We start from the raw sequence: 13610 nt of genomic DNA, 5'->3' as shown, positions 1-13610 counted from the left end.
AACAAATTAACTCCTTCCTTTCTGCCCTGGATACACATCAACATTTCCTAATCTCCATGAAATCTCTTTCTACAGAGTATTTGACTTAAAAAAAAAAATCTGCATTTAAAAAACGACGAACTTAAAAAAGGATGCACTGGATATACAAATATTTCTTTAAAATTTTATTTTGTTTTAACTTTATATAAAGGGTGTCATGGTGGATATAATCTTCTTTAACTTAATATGATATTGCCAATATTCATCCATATTGTTCATGTTGCTTTAGCCATTCAATTTTAATGCTGTATAATATTCTATTGTATTAATAAACCAGAGTCTATTTGCCTTCTTCCTTTGATGGACATTAAAAAAAAAAAAAAAGGATGCATTGGGTCACAACTCTCCTGTTAAATGTTCTTCCTCGGACTTTATTTGAGCAGTTTTATTTCCATCGTTTCATATGCACTATATAACCTTTCCAGACCCACTATTTATCACAATATGAGATTTAGAACAGTATATGAAAAGAACACTCATCACAACAACCCTAACTCTCAAAATAACTATTTGGGTTCCTTATCAGAACTTTCCAAAAGGATGGTTTATGCTGCATCTCACTGCCCATTCTAGGGCTCAACTGTCCCAAAGTCATACCATTACAGAAAACATATTTTCTAAGAACTTAAATGAAGCTTTTCCCAGAAAGGTGATGGTAAAAAAAGATGAGTAGGGCGGATGGCAGAAAAGAAGTATGGGAATCAGCAGGAACTGACAGATGCTCCCAAAGGCTACAAATATTTATTACGTCCCCCTGGACACATGGCACTGTGAAGTTAATCCAAAATGACAAGTCTTTTCCACTGCTCAACCAGAAGACAAGTGAACTGGGCCTACCATACAATAGAAGGATGGGGCGGGATACAGATTAAGCTTTTGTTTTCCTGTCAGTATGTTTCTTCTGCTTGATTCTTCTGCACAAGTAAGAAAAGGAGAAGGAGGCAGCTTACTGTGGATTGCCCGTCTTCTCCCACTACAATATAAGCCTTGTGAGGGCAGGGATCTTTATTTGTTTTACTCACTAATGTAGCTAGATACCTTGAAAAAGCAGGCAACAGTGGGTGATCAGTGAATATTGGTTGAATGCTAAACAACAGGGAAGAGGAAAAGAGACACAGATGGAAATACACAAGGAAAGAAAAAGCATTATTCTTAATCTATATCATGTGATTAAAAAGTCTCCCCCTTCTCCATATACCTGGACTTATCTTCTACTGTACAGATGGGTAACTGCAAAGGGCCCAAGCTAGATGTACTTTCCTGAGCAGTAAAATCAATACCCCAACCTTGCACCCAAACAGAGCTCTGACTATGACAGGTGGACAGCGAACAAAGGAACAGGGGCTGGGTTACAAAAAACTAGATTAATGAACCAACTTCCTTCCTAACTTCCTACTTCATTTCCTTCCTAAATTTCTCCCACATTATTTATTGACTGCCTTTTGTGTTTATGCACTGGTCTTATAGAAATAAATGAGCTACAGTCTTCATCATCAAGGAACTGCCAGACATGCTAACATAATGCTTTAAGTGAGGCATGGCATACATACAGCATGCAGAGATCTCAAGGGTACAGTTGTTGAAGTTTAAGTCCTACCAAGATCAAGTTATATAACATTTCCAACATCCTGGAAGACCCTCATGCCCCCACTGGAAGTAACCACTATTCAGACTTCTACCACCATTGATTAGTTCTGCCTATTATTAAGTTTCATGTAAATGGAATCATACAGTGTTTCGTTCATTCTCCTGTATTACTGTGTAGTATTTTATTGTATAAATACACTACCATTTATTTATCCATTCTGTTGCTGAGGAATATTTAGGTTGCTTTCAATGTTCACATAAATGCACTCAGTTACCTTGGATATAACATAGGAGTGAAATTGCTAGGCTATGAGGTTGGTTATATGTTTATTATTATTTTTTTAATATATTTATTTATTTATTTTTGGCTGCGCTGGGTCTTCCTTGCTGCGCATGGGCTTTCTCTAGTTGCGGTGAGCGGGGACTACTCTTCGTTGCGGCATGTGGGCTTCTCGTTGAGGTGGCTTCTCTTGCTGCAGAGCGCGGGCTCTAGGCATGCGGGCTCAGTAGCTGTGGCTCTCAGGCTCTAGAACGCAGGCTCAGTAGCTGTGGTACACGGGCTTAGTTGCTCCGAGGCATGTGGGATCTTCCCGGACCAGGGCTCAAACCCGTGTCCCCTGCATTGGCAGGTGGATTCTTAACCACTGCACCACCAGGGAAGCCCATGTTTAGTTTTAATGGACATTGTCAGAACTTTTCCCAAAGTGGCTGTAACAATTTTTACATCCAACAGCAGTGTATGGGAGTTGCAACTGACTCGATAACTGTCAGTCTTGAAAATTTTAGCCATTCCCAGTGGATGTGCATTATCATCTCTTTGATTCACATTTCCCTGATAACTAAGGATGCTGAGCACCTTTTCATATGCTTATTGGCCATGTGGATACACTCACTGTGAAGCTCCTGTTCAAGTCATTTGCCTATTTTAAAAATAGTCCTTTTTTCTGATTGGCAAGAGTTCTTTATATTCGAGAGTTTAATATATATCTTTACTTCTCAATAAGAGTCCTCTGTCACAATCCATACAAACATTTTCTACCAATCTATGGTTTGCATTTTCAACCTGTAAATGTATCTTCTGATGAACAGAAGTTCTATGTAATCCACCTTATCAATCTTTTCTCTTATGTATTTTTGTGTTCTGTTTAAGGAATCTTTGCTGCCACCAATGTCATTCAATAAGCCATATATGTGGTTGTAAATCTTCTTGTAGCCACATTAAAAAACAGATGGGGCCTCCCTGGTGGCGCAGTGGTTGAGAGTCCGCCTGCCGATGCAGGGGATACGGGTTCGTGCCCCGGTCTGGGAGGATCCCATATGCCGCGGAGCGGCTGGGCCCGTGAGCCATGGCCGCTGGGCCTGCGCATCCGGAGCCTGTGCTCCGCAACGGGAGAGGCCACAACAGTGAGAGGCCCGCATACCGCAAAAAGAAAAAAAACAAAAACAACAACAACAAAAAAAATAAAAAACAGATGAACTTGATTTTAACAATATTTTATTTAAACTAATATACCCCAAATATTATCATTTCAATGTGATCAATGTAAAATTATTAATGGAATAGTTTACATTATTTTTCTCACACTAACTCTTTAAAAATCTACTGTGTATTTCATACTTACAGCACATCTCAATTCAGACTAGGTATATTTCAAGTGCTTAATAGGCACACACAGCTAAATACAAGCCATGCTGGGCAGTACATACCACTCTATTTTGTTCCATTGTTCTATTTGTTCTGATGGCAACACTACCCTGTCTTCATTGTGGCTTGATTACAAAGTCTGGATTATGGTAAGTATTCCAATTTAGTTCTTCCTTTTCAAGACTGCCTTGGCTAATCTAGGTCTTTTGTACTTCCATCATCAATTTCTATCAGAAAAACACCCTGCTTAGATTTTGACTGGGACTGAACTATAGACATCTTCACAATATTGAATACATGTATGTCATATATTGCTCTATTTATTTAGGTCTTCTTTAATTTCTTTCAGCAATGTTTTCCATATAGAAGGCTTGTATCCTCTGAGAGTTATTACAGGGTATCTAATACCTTGATACTATCATAAATGGTATTTTACAATTTTCCTTTCCTGATTTGATGTTGCTAGTTTATAGAAATAGTTTTGTTCTGTTTTTTTTTACTATATTGTAAATGGTGCCAATACATTTGCTCGACACAGGGTTACCACAAACCTTCAATTTGTTAAAAAAAAAGTGCAATATCTGTGAAGTGCAATAAAGCAAACAGCAATAAAATGAGGCATGCCTGTATTTTTTCTTTCATTAATTAATTAATTAATTTTGGGCTGCGTTGGGTCTTCGTTGCTGCACGCGGGCCTTCTCTCTAGTTGCAGTAAGCGGGGGCTACTCTTCATTGCGGTGCCCGGGCTTCTCACTGAGGTGGCTTCTCTTTGTTGTGGAGCTCAGGCTCTAGGTGAATGGGCTTCAGTAGTTGTGGCATGTGGGCTCAGTAGTTGTGGCGCACAGGCTTAAGTGCTCCAAGGCATGTGGGATCTTCCCAGACCAGGGCTCAAACCTGTGACCCCTACATTGGCAGGCGGATTCTTAACCATTGTGCCACCAGGGAAGTCCTATATTTTTTCTTTTTCCTTAGTTCAGTAGCCAGGACCTCCAGTGTATTTCTGAATATAAATGAGAATAATGGAATCTTTTTCTTACTCCCAAATTCAGAGGGAAAGTATTCAATACTGCACCATTTAATATAATATTGGCTGTCAGTTTTTATCTACTGACTTTTAAGATGTTCTTTCAGTATTTGGTTTTCTACAGTTTAAGATATGCTTAGTATGGTTTTCTTTTTTACATTTTTCCTGCTTGGGGTTACCTGACATTGAAATGTACTGGTGGATATCTTCATCAGTTTATAGGAATTTCTCGCCATTCATTTTATCTTCAAACACTCCTCTGATTCACTCTCTCCTCCATGTCTAGGACTCTAATCAGATATGTACGTGTTAGTCCTTTTCACTGCACCCCAATTGTCTCTATCCGTTTATGCTTTGCTCTGTTCTTTCCATTCTTTTTTCTGTGTGTCAGTTTAGAAACTTTCTGTTCATCTGTCTTCAAAGTCACCAATCTTATCTTCTACTGTATCTAATCTGCTTTTAAACTCATCCACTGTGTTCTGAATTTTATAAATTGAAAATTTCAGTTTTACAGTATTGATCTGATTCTCTTTATAGATTCAATTCTCAGTTGGAATTCTTTACTTTAGAACTTATTTTGTCCATCTTTTCCTCTATTTTCTTTAACACATTAATCATGGTTATTTAAAAGTTCTTTTCTGCTAACTCTGTTATCTGGATCGTCTGGGGTCTGCTTCTATTAACATATTTATTTTCTTGATTTTCAGTCAATTTCCCAGCCTTTTCGAATGTCTAATAATTTTTTACTGTATGATGAGTACTGTGAATAAAAGAATCATAGCAGCTCCAAACAATATTTTCTACTACAAGTGTTTCCTATTTTCTCTTAGACGAACAGGGAGAAGGAGTGGGTCCCGTTGGTCCAATCAGGGACTGTTGGTCAGGACTGGGTTACTGTTAAGATTCAGTCCATCTCTTGTTTTACCTGTTCCTTGAGTATGAATGTCCAAGGTCATTGACTGTAAGTCCAGCAGGTCTTTTTACTCCTGAGCCCTGAAGTCTCCAATCCCAAGCAGGTTAAAAATCTCTCTTAAGGGAGAGTCAGGGTTTTTTTTGCAGTAGACCCATCCTTTTAGTGAGATTTTATCTCCTAAAAGTAACGTGAGACTGTGAGATTTCAATCTGCCTTCTGGCTGAGCCACTAACTTCTTGGGCTACCCCAGAATTCATCAACCGTCTCCAGGGGAAAGCTCCCTGTTTGGGGAATTCCTTTAGCTTCCGATCATTTCACCAGCCCTGCATAATCAATCACCCGCAGGGTCAGATGGTTTCTCTTCAACCCAGAATAGTCTCTGTTTGGGCCCAGCCTGATCCTCAGCCCCTGCCCAGAATATGCCTCCAGAGAAGAAACAGTCGGCAACTGTCAGCCCATCTAGGAATAGCTCTTCTCTGTCTGGAGTTTTAGTTCATCTAATTCTTGTTGCTTCCACAGCTATCTGATGTCTTTAAACATATGCCCTTGGGCTTCCCTGGTGGCGCAGTGGTTGAGAGTCCGCCTGCCGATGCAGGGGACGCGGGTTCGTGCCCCGGTCCGGGAAGATCCCACAGGCCGCGGAGCGGCTGGGCCCGTGAGCCATGGCCGCTGAGCCTGCGCGTCCGGAGCCTGTGCTCCGCAACGGGAGAGGCCACAGCAGTGAGAGGCCCGCCTACCGCAAAAAAAAAAAAAAAAAAAAAAAAAAAAAATGCCCTTTGCAATTTATCTTTTTTCCCCCCTTTCAGCAAGTGTTGGCCTGCCATGCCCTACTATACCCTTACCTGAGAATAGAATCCTCCAACACGAACTCTTATTTTTGGAGTTCCTTAGGGCCTGGTTTTTGGGCTTTCTTTTCTTTTCTATCTATACTCATTCTCTTGGTAATCTCATCTGGTCTCATGGTTTTAAATACTGGCTACGTTGTGTTGGCTGCCATATTTATTTATCCTCTCCTATGATTACAGACTCTTTTATCTAATTGTTACTTGTCATCTCCACTTGAATATCTCAGAGATATTTCACACCTAAGATGTCCACAAACTAAACTCCTAGTCTCTTAGCCAACCCCCCACCCCTACCCCTTCTACCTACAGTTTTCCCCAGCTGAGTTAAGAGGAACTCTATCCCTCTGGGTGTTCAAACCAAAAATCCTGCTGTAATCCTGACTCTGTTCTTTCCTCTCCACACACCCTATCTCATCAGCCAAGAAATCCTGTTGAGTTTACCTTCAAAGTACATCAGGAATCCAGCCATTTCTCACCCCCTCCTCTGCTTCTACCCTGGTCTAGACCACCTTCATCTCTTACCCAGATTATTCCCAACTGCCTCCTAAGTAGTCTCCCTGTTTCCACTCCTGTCCCACTGATCCATTCTCAACACAACGTTCAGGATGGCCCTTTTTATTAAGTGACTCTTTTGCTTAAACTGCTTAAAATGTTTTTCTTTTAACTTGGAGTAAAACCAAAAGTCTCCCAAAGGTCTACAGAAGCCCATAGGATATGTACCCAGCCTCTCATCTCCTCTGTCACCTTTCAGGTCTCCTTGTCCGTCCCTCATACACACCAGGCACGTTTCCACCTCCGGGACTCTGCTATTCCCTCTGCCTGAAACACTCTTCTCCCTACACGACTCCCTCACCCCTTTACTTCCTTCACTTCTTGGATCAAATATTACTTTTGTGAGGTCAACACTGACCACCCTACTTAAAACTGCAGGCTTCATTCCTGAATTCCGTATCACGCCTATTCTGATTTTTTTTCCCATACCACTTACCACCATTGACATACTACACAATTTTATTATTTTCAGATTGATTATCAGCTCTCCCTAGTTATTTCTACCCTTTGGAGGTTCTGGGCTTAGCCCTTTGGCTTTCCATCCCACGTAGGTTCAAAATCTGGCAAATATCTGGAGGAGGAGATCGGTTGTGTGTATGCTGCAGGCCTCCTCTCCATTTGCTGTAGGCTCCCTCCACGAGGGCAGGGACTTCTGTCTCTTTTGTTCCTTGATGTTATCTCCAGCACTTAGAACAGTCCTTGGTGCTCAATAGTGGTAGGTGCTCAATAAATATTTTTGAATAAATGATGTTAAGAGATTTTGCAATACAACATGGGAATAGTAGTATAAAGCAAGTGCTATGGGAACACAGAGCCAGAGTACCTGGACAAATTAGGAGAGGCTTTGGAAATGAGTTGGCTGTCTATTAGCATTAAACTTTCATAATTGCTGAGCACCTTTCCTACCTACTCCCAATTCTGTATAACCCAGACTAGCAAGCAAGCATTCATACATGTACACCCATGCTAAAAGAACAACTGTCTCTCCTCACCAGCAGGTTGCTTCAAATAGTCTCTTACTCTTACCTACCATGAAGAGCAGAAAAAGGCGGTTTCTGATGATAGGATTTTGATTGCTCTCAGAGTTTTTAACTAGGACCACATCCAAGGAAATGTTAACACGTGGATGGAGAAAGCACAGGACTTTACTCTGAGGATTAAAAGGATGGTGGGTTTAAAGCATTCTTCATTATAGAAAATTTTCAAGTAAAAATTAAGGTATTTGCAATAAAATTTCAATTTATTTTTTGGCACTAGTTGAAGAATAGGGGGAAACACACTAGTATTAAAAAAAAAAAAATCGGGCCTCCCTGGTGGCGCAGTGGTTGAGAGTCCGCCTGCCGATGCAGGGGATACGGGTTCGTGCCCCGGTCCGGGAGGATCCCATATGCCGCGGAGCGGCTGGGCCCGTGAGCCATGGCCGCTGAGCCTGCGCATCCGGAGCCTGTGCTCCGCAACGGGAGAGGCCACAACAGTGAGAGGCCCGCATACCGCAAAAAAAAAAAAAAAAAAAATCAGGGCTTCCCTGGTGGCACAGTGGTTGAGAGTCCGCCTGCTGGTTCAGGGGACACGGGTTAGTGCCCTGGCCTGGGAAGATCCCACATGCCAGAGTGGCTGGGCCCATGAGCCATGGCCACTGAGCCTGCACGTCCGGAGCCTGTGCTCTGCAACGGGAGAGGCCACAATGGTGAGAGGCCCGCATAACGCAAAAAAAAAAAAAAAAAAAAAAAAAATCAATGGTTATCATCAAAATACTGACAGCAGGTTTTTATCCTATCCTAATAAAAGGGAAAAAAGAGAGTAGCGTTTCCAAAATACACATCAAAGTAGGAAGAAAACTGGAAAATCAGGATTTTTCTTTTCCCTAAACAGAGATTGTGCATAAGCATGACCCTGTGTGTATAAACACTCAGTGTATACAGATACACACAGATATAAACTAAATCTGCTTGCCAAACATACTTCCATGACAGCCATCTGTTCTCAACTGCTTGGAGTTTTCTCAAATTATCCTTCAAAGGAGACCATTTTAGTTCATTCACTTTTCATGTAAGAACCTCATGAAATTAAAAATTTATTTTCTTAGGGAAAATTTCAAAACATTTCAACCCACATACCTCCGACCCTCAACCAACCACCTGATTCACTTCTATTCAGCGAGCTGTAAGGAAAGGCTCTAGCAAGAAGAAGCAACTCCAAAACACAAGCATTTACCAAGTGCCATGGAAGGTCCAAAGTAGCATCCAACAAGGTGCCCAGTCTCAGGGGCTTACACTCAGTGAAAGCAAGATAAAACGTATTTTTCTTAGAAACGTACCAGTGGTAAATTCTAATCGGTGCGACAGTGAACCCTAAGTCCGGCAGCAAGAATGCAGAAAGCAAGAACAGCTTGGATTTCACAGAATAGTACTGTTTCAGCTGGGCCCTAAAGAATGGTGGCTCATAAGAGGATTGCAAACAGGAAGGAAACGCGAAATGCATCCAAAGGATGAAAGCACCAGGATATGGGAAGCAGGATGCAGACTTGGAACACTAATGAACCAGTCTTAGTAGAGAAAAGCATTACACAGAATGACGAGTGGGGATAAATGAGGGTAGAGAGATAGTATGCAGCCACATTCCTTAAAAAATCAGGCAGGAGTTTTGATCTAAAACAGGAGTTAAGAGGTAACCACCTTAGATTGTTGAGTGGGACCCTGAAAAAGGCCAAATACTTCCCTGGTATTATGGGAGAATGAGTCTAGTAATGGATTGGGAAGGACAGGGACCTGGGGCAGGGAACGACAAAAGTGCAAACTGTGGTCATTTGAACACTGGCCTCAGCACAACGGGTGGCAGCAGAAGCCAAGAGGAAACAAAGACAGGAGACAATCTGAGGAAAGGCGTGGGGTGGGGAACTGGTGGTGTGGCCAGCGGAGAAATGGGAAGAATGAAAACCATCCTCTCGAGCCGAGTGCATAGGAGCCTAAGCACTGAATCATGCGGGCTGGTACAGAGCTAGAGCCATGCCAGCCAGAAGCTGCTCTGCCAAGGGGCCTGCCCACGGCTGTCGGTGTCAGAGTGAGACGTGGATGAACACCAGTGGGGAAACTATGCCAGTATGAAGAACTGGAGAAAACAAGAGCCCGAGAAAAAAGGAAAACACTTCACTCTTGTCTTTCTAATCCAGGAGTTAAGAATCACACCTGTTTCTGTAATAAGTTTTAAGCATATTTAGTCATTATTCGCATATTAAATAAATACATGAGAAGTCCAACTGAATGCAAGTCTTTATGTTAGTTACTACCCAACATAAAGTACTACCTATGTTAGGTGAAAATTGTGATAAATTAAAAAGTGAGGCTTGTTTTGTAAAAGTTTACAGTCTAATGGCAGGAACAACCAGGAGTGATATTCAGAACAGAATGGCAGAGGCACTGATGAATCAGAACAGTCACAGGCTGTGAACAAGTGGTGGGAGGACTCTGGGGGACATCAGGCAGAATATTATAAATACTCCACAAAACAGAAGAGGGAAAGTGCCATACTTTCATCTGAATAGTTCCTGGGGGTTAATGTAAATTTGACTTTACTGAAGCTCTTTCATGCCAGAGAGATACATAAAAAAAATTAAAAAAAAAAAAGATTATAAGCCCTACCCTAACATAGCTCATGGCTTAGATGAAGGAAACAAAAACTGGCAGGTGTTTAAAGGACAGTGACGAAGTTAAACATATTAGAGTTAGACAGAGGAGGGGCACTTATCCCCAGCTCAGGGGCGGAGGGGGGGGCAGGGAGCTTCCTGGGGGAAGTAACAACTGCGCCCAGCCCGCCAGGCACGGGAAAAGACCAGACAAAGCAGAGGGGACCATCTGCAAAGCAGCAGGAGGCGGCACAGGAGAACACCAGGAGTGGATGTCTCTCATTCAAATTCAAGCCCTTCTGTCCCAAAGGCAAAATCATACAAACCACACAAACTGTAGGAGGCAAAAAATGAGACAGCCTTGGAAAAATCTATGCACTAAATGTACCATAACTGTGAAAGTCTGTCTCTGTTCCAGGCACCGACATCAGTTTGACAAAGAATAAGAAAGCAAAGAGTCACCGTCAGGCTGGAAACATACTTCCACCCCTAATCCCATATCCCAGCCAGGGGACGGGCCTCTAGACTCCGAAGCAGGGCTGTGCTAATCTGCCAGTCCTGAGTTAGACTGAATCATGCGTAAAGATGTTTTTAGCAACTCACCACTAGGTGAGCACTGCTGAGGTTGCAATTTAGGGCTGGGACAGGGGCCAGCAGCCACAAAAGTGGGCTGAGCATGCTGATAAGACACTACAAAGAAAGCAAGGAGGTAGCAGTGGGGCCTTTTTGGTGCTGACTGCACACCCTTGTCTGCCCCAAGCTAAAGCCAGAAAGCAGGCAGACACCCTTCCAAAGGGCCTTGGGAGAAGGATGAAGGAAAAGCCTCATCTTCTTCCACTGATTTTCTGTGCCACTGGACACTTTGAGGATTGCTTGGAATCCTCGATGAGATCCCTGATTTCGGGGCTTTGTGTTGGCCTGGGAAATCTCTGTTCAGACCACCCCCCCAGGAAGCCCACTGTGTAAAACAGGTGCAAGTGGAGGGCTCCACAGAGCACTGACCGTGCAACCCACTCGACCCCACGCAGGCTGTCCAGTCTGCCCTGTGGCGTGGAGGCCAGAGCCACATGGCGGCCTTGCGAAACATCAATGCCAAAACCACGTATCAGGCCCCTTTCTTGTTTAACTTTAGTCACAATTTTTGAGGCGTAATTAATGCAAATTCAGATTCCAGCTTATGTTTCACCACCATAAACTTTCTCTTTGCTGTACCCTTAAGAGGACAGAAAGTGCCTTGTCAGGATATATATAAATTCCCTGAATTATTTCTGTCTGATCAGCTAATGCTGCCCTCAGGCACCAGAGGAGAAGACAGAACAACCACTGAAATGTGGTTCATGACTTGGGCTAAACGGCTACTAGGAGAAAAAAAAATCCTTCAGAGGGCTTTAACTACCAAACCAACCATAACATCTCCATGGAAGGGAAACCCACTGTAAAACAATGTAATCCTATCGCTTCACAGCAGTCTTGCAAGGGCTGTTCTTAACTATGTGCTTGAAAAGTAGTATTATGTGAAAATGCATTACTCTGGAGGCAAGGTGGTTTACGTAGATAAAGCATCATGAGCTCCAGTAGCCAGCCACACAGTGTCCAGGAGGAAGGACAGGTATCTGTGCTATTGCTGCACACGCAGAACATGAATCCTGCCAAGTCAGCAACAGCGACTCCGTAACAAAAGACAGCCTGTGTCTCAGAACGTGCTGCCGGCAACGAGGCGCCTCCTACACGCACAGCCTGTTTCTTCTCTTGCTTCTGATTCCTCCTCTGTAAGCTCCTTGGCACAGATCTCCTCCTTCTCCACATTTACCCTCTGCCTTTCTAGCATCGGGGGTACCAGGTCCTAATGCTATCCTTTTCCTCCCTGATACTGCTGCCAATGGAAATTCCTAAACTGCATATACGGGCATCCTGCTTCTCTGCTCTAACCCATCGATGCCTCCTGCCCCTCATTCAATCCACAGTATGAATGAAGGCCAAACACTTTAGCTGACAGCCGAAGCCTGCATAACATGACTCTTCCTACCACTCCAGGCTCGTCTCCCACCCCTCCTCAAATCAGACCCCACCACCTGGCCGAGCTCATCAAGCTGCCATACCACATCCTCCAGGACCATCAGGCTGGGAGGCTGTGGTCCACGTCAGAAACGCCTCCCCTAAAACCCTGACCTCCCTCTCCTGTCCACTTTTCCTTCTGTGTAGCCACTGTATCCAGCACAGACTTCTAAGACTGCACTTATCACAGTATCAGCACAGCCATATGCCTCTTCTCCCAGATAAAACTCCTTGGAGGCAGGGACCATGCCTTGATACTCATCCTTGTATCCTAGGACCTGGCCCTGCAGTGGACTCTCAATACACATTTGTAATCCAACTCCCAACTGTAATGACTAGTTCATGTGATTCCATTCATGGAACAGCTATTGACTATGTATCAGACTTTTACATTCTAATGGAGAGACAAAGAAATAAAATGAAATCAGAAATCAGAACATAATTATAAGCTGTAATAAGAGCTATGAAAGAAACAAACAGGAGTGAAATAAACATTAGGATGAGGGGCAGGGATCTACTTTAAATGAAAGAGTCACGTAAAGCATATGGTAAAGAGCATTCCAGGCAAAAGGGACCATACAGGCAAAGGCCAGTAGGTGGGAAAGAACTGTTAATTCATGGCATTAAAAGAGGCAAGTCTTTTAGCTGGAGAGTAATGAGAGAGATGGCGAAAAGTCACGTATCTGAAAAATGAATTTGGTGAATTAGGGAGAGTGTGATGACAGAGGGGCCTGCTAGGCACAGTCAGAAGTCTAAACTTTATTCTAAGTGCAACAGAAAGCCACCTGAAGGATAGAACCAGCAGTTAAGGTGATCTAACTTACGCTTAAAAAAAGAGCCACAGTACAGCTCCATCAAGTAGTCAAAATGACTGTCCAGCCGAGGCCAGCAGCCCAATCCTAAAGCCGTACCTCCGCCTGCCAAGCCAGTGTAGAAGCTGAGAGGGCAGATGTCCGGCCGGCTCCAAGGACAGCGATGGTTTCCCCATCATCATCCACCACTTTGAAGTCCAGGTCCTCGTTGTATTTTCTGCGCTTCACTTGCCGTCCTGAGCGTCGTTTCTACAGGACAAACACACCCGCCAGAGAGACTATCTGTGAGTCAGAGGGAAAAGCTTGCACAAGGACACGCTCACCTACACTCACACACGAAGGAGACCTCTCTAACTTTGCAAAAAGAATCTTCCCTAAACATAACTCTTTTCAGAACTGAATTCACTCAAAATGCGACCCAGGTGAGGGAGGGAGCCAAACCACCAGGATCCAGTGAGAAGGACGTGTAGCCTCAGAATCCAAGGAACCGTGTTTTATGCATCATTGCTTCCCCCA

General features: G+C 43.2%; 1 protein-coding gene across 3 annotated transcripts in view; it reads right to left on the bottom strand.

Moving 5' to 3' along the window:
- The window catches only part of CHD6 (chromodomain helicase DNA binding protein 6), a 221311-nt gene that overhangs the window by 100142 nt on the left and 107559 nt on the right, over nt 1–13610 (bottom strand). For all 3 annotated transcript variants that reach the window (XM_081255208.1, XM_081255206.1, XM_081255207.1), the window contains one exon: nt 13194–13343. In XM_081255208.1, the coding sequence (XP_081111334.1) occupies nt 13194–13343 (150 nt within the window). The remainder of the gene's footprint in view (nt 1–13193; nt 13344–13610) is intronic.

This window comes from Mesoplodon bidens (assembly GCF_964165515.1).
Source record: "Mesoplodon bidens genome assembly, chromosome: 15".
Taxonomy (NCBI): domain Eukaryota; kingdom Metazoa; phylum Chordata; class Mammalia; order Artiodactyla; family Ziphiidae; genus Mesoplodon; species Mesoplodon bidens.
The sequence above is the reverse complement of the archived record's forward strand: the minus strand, read 5'-3'. Positions and strand labels throughout refer to the sequence as shown.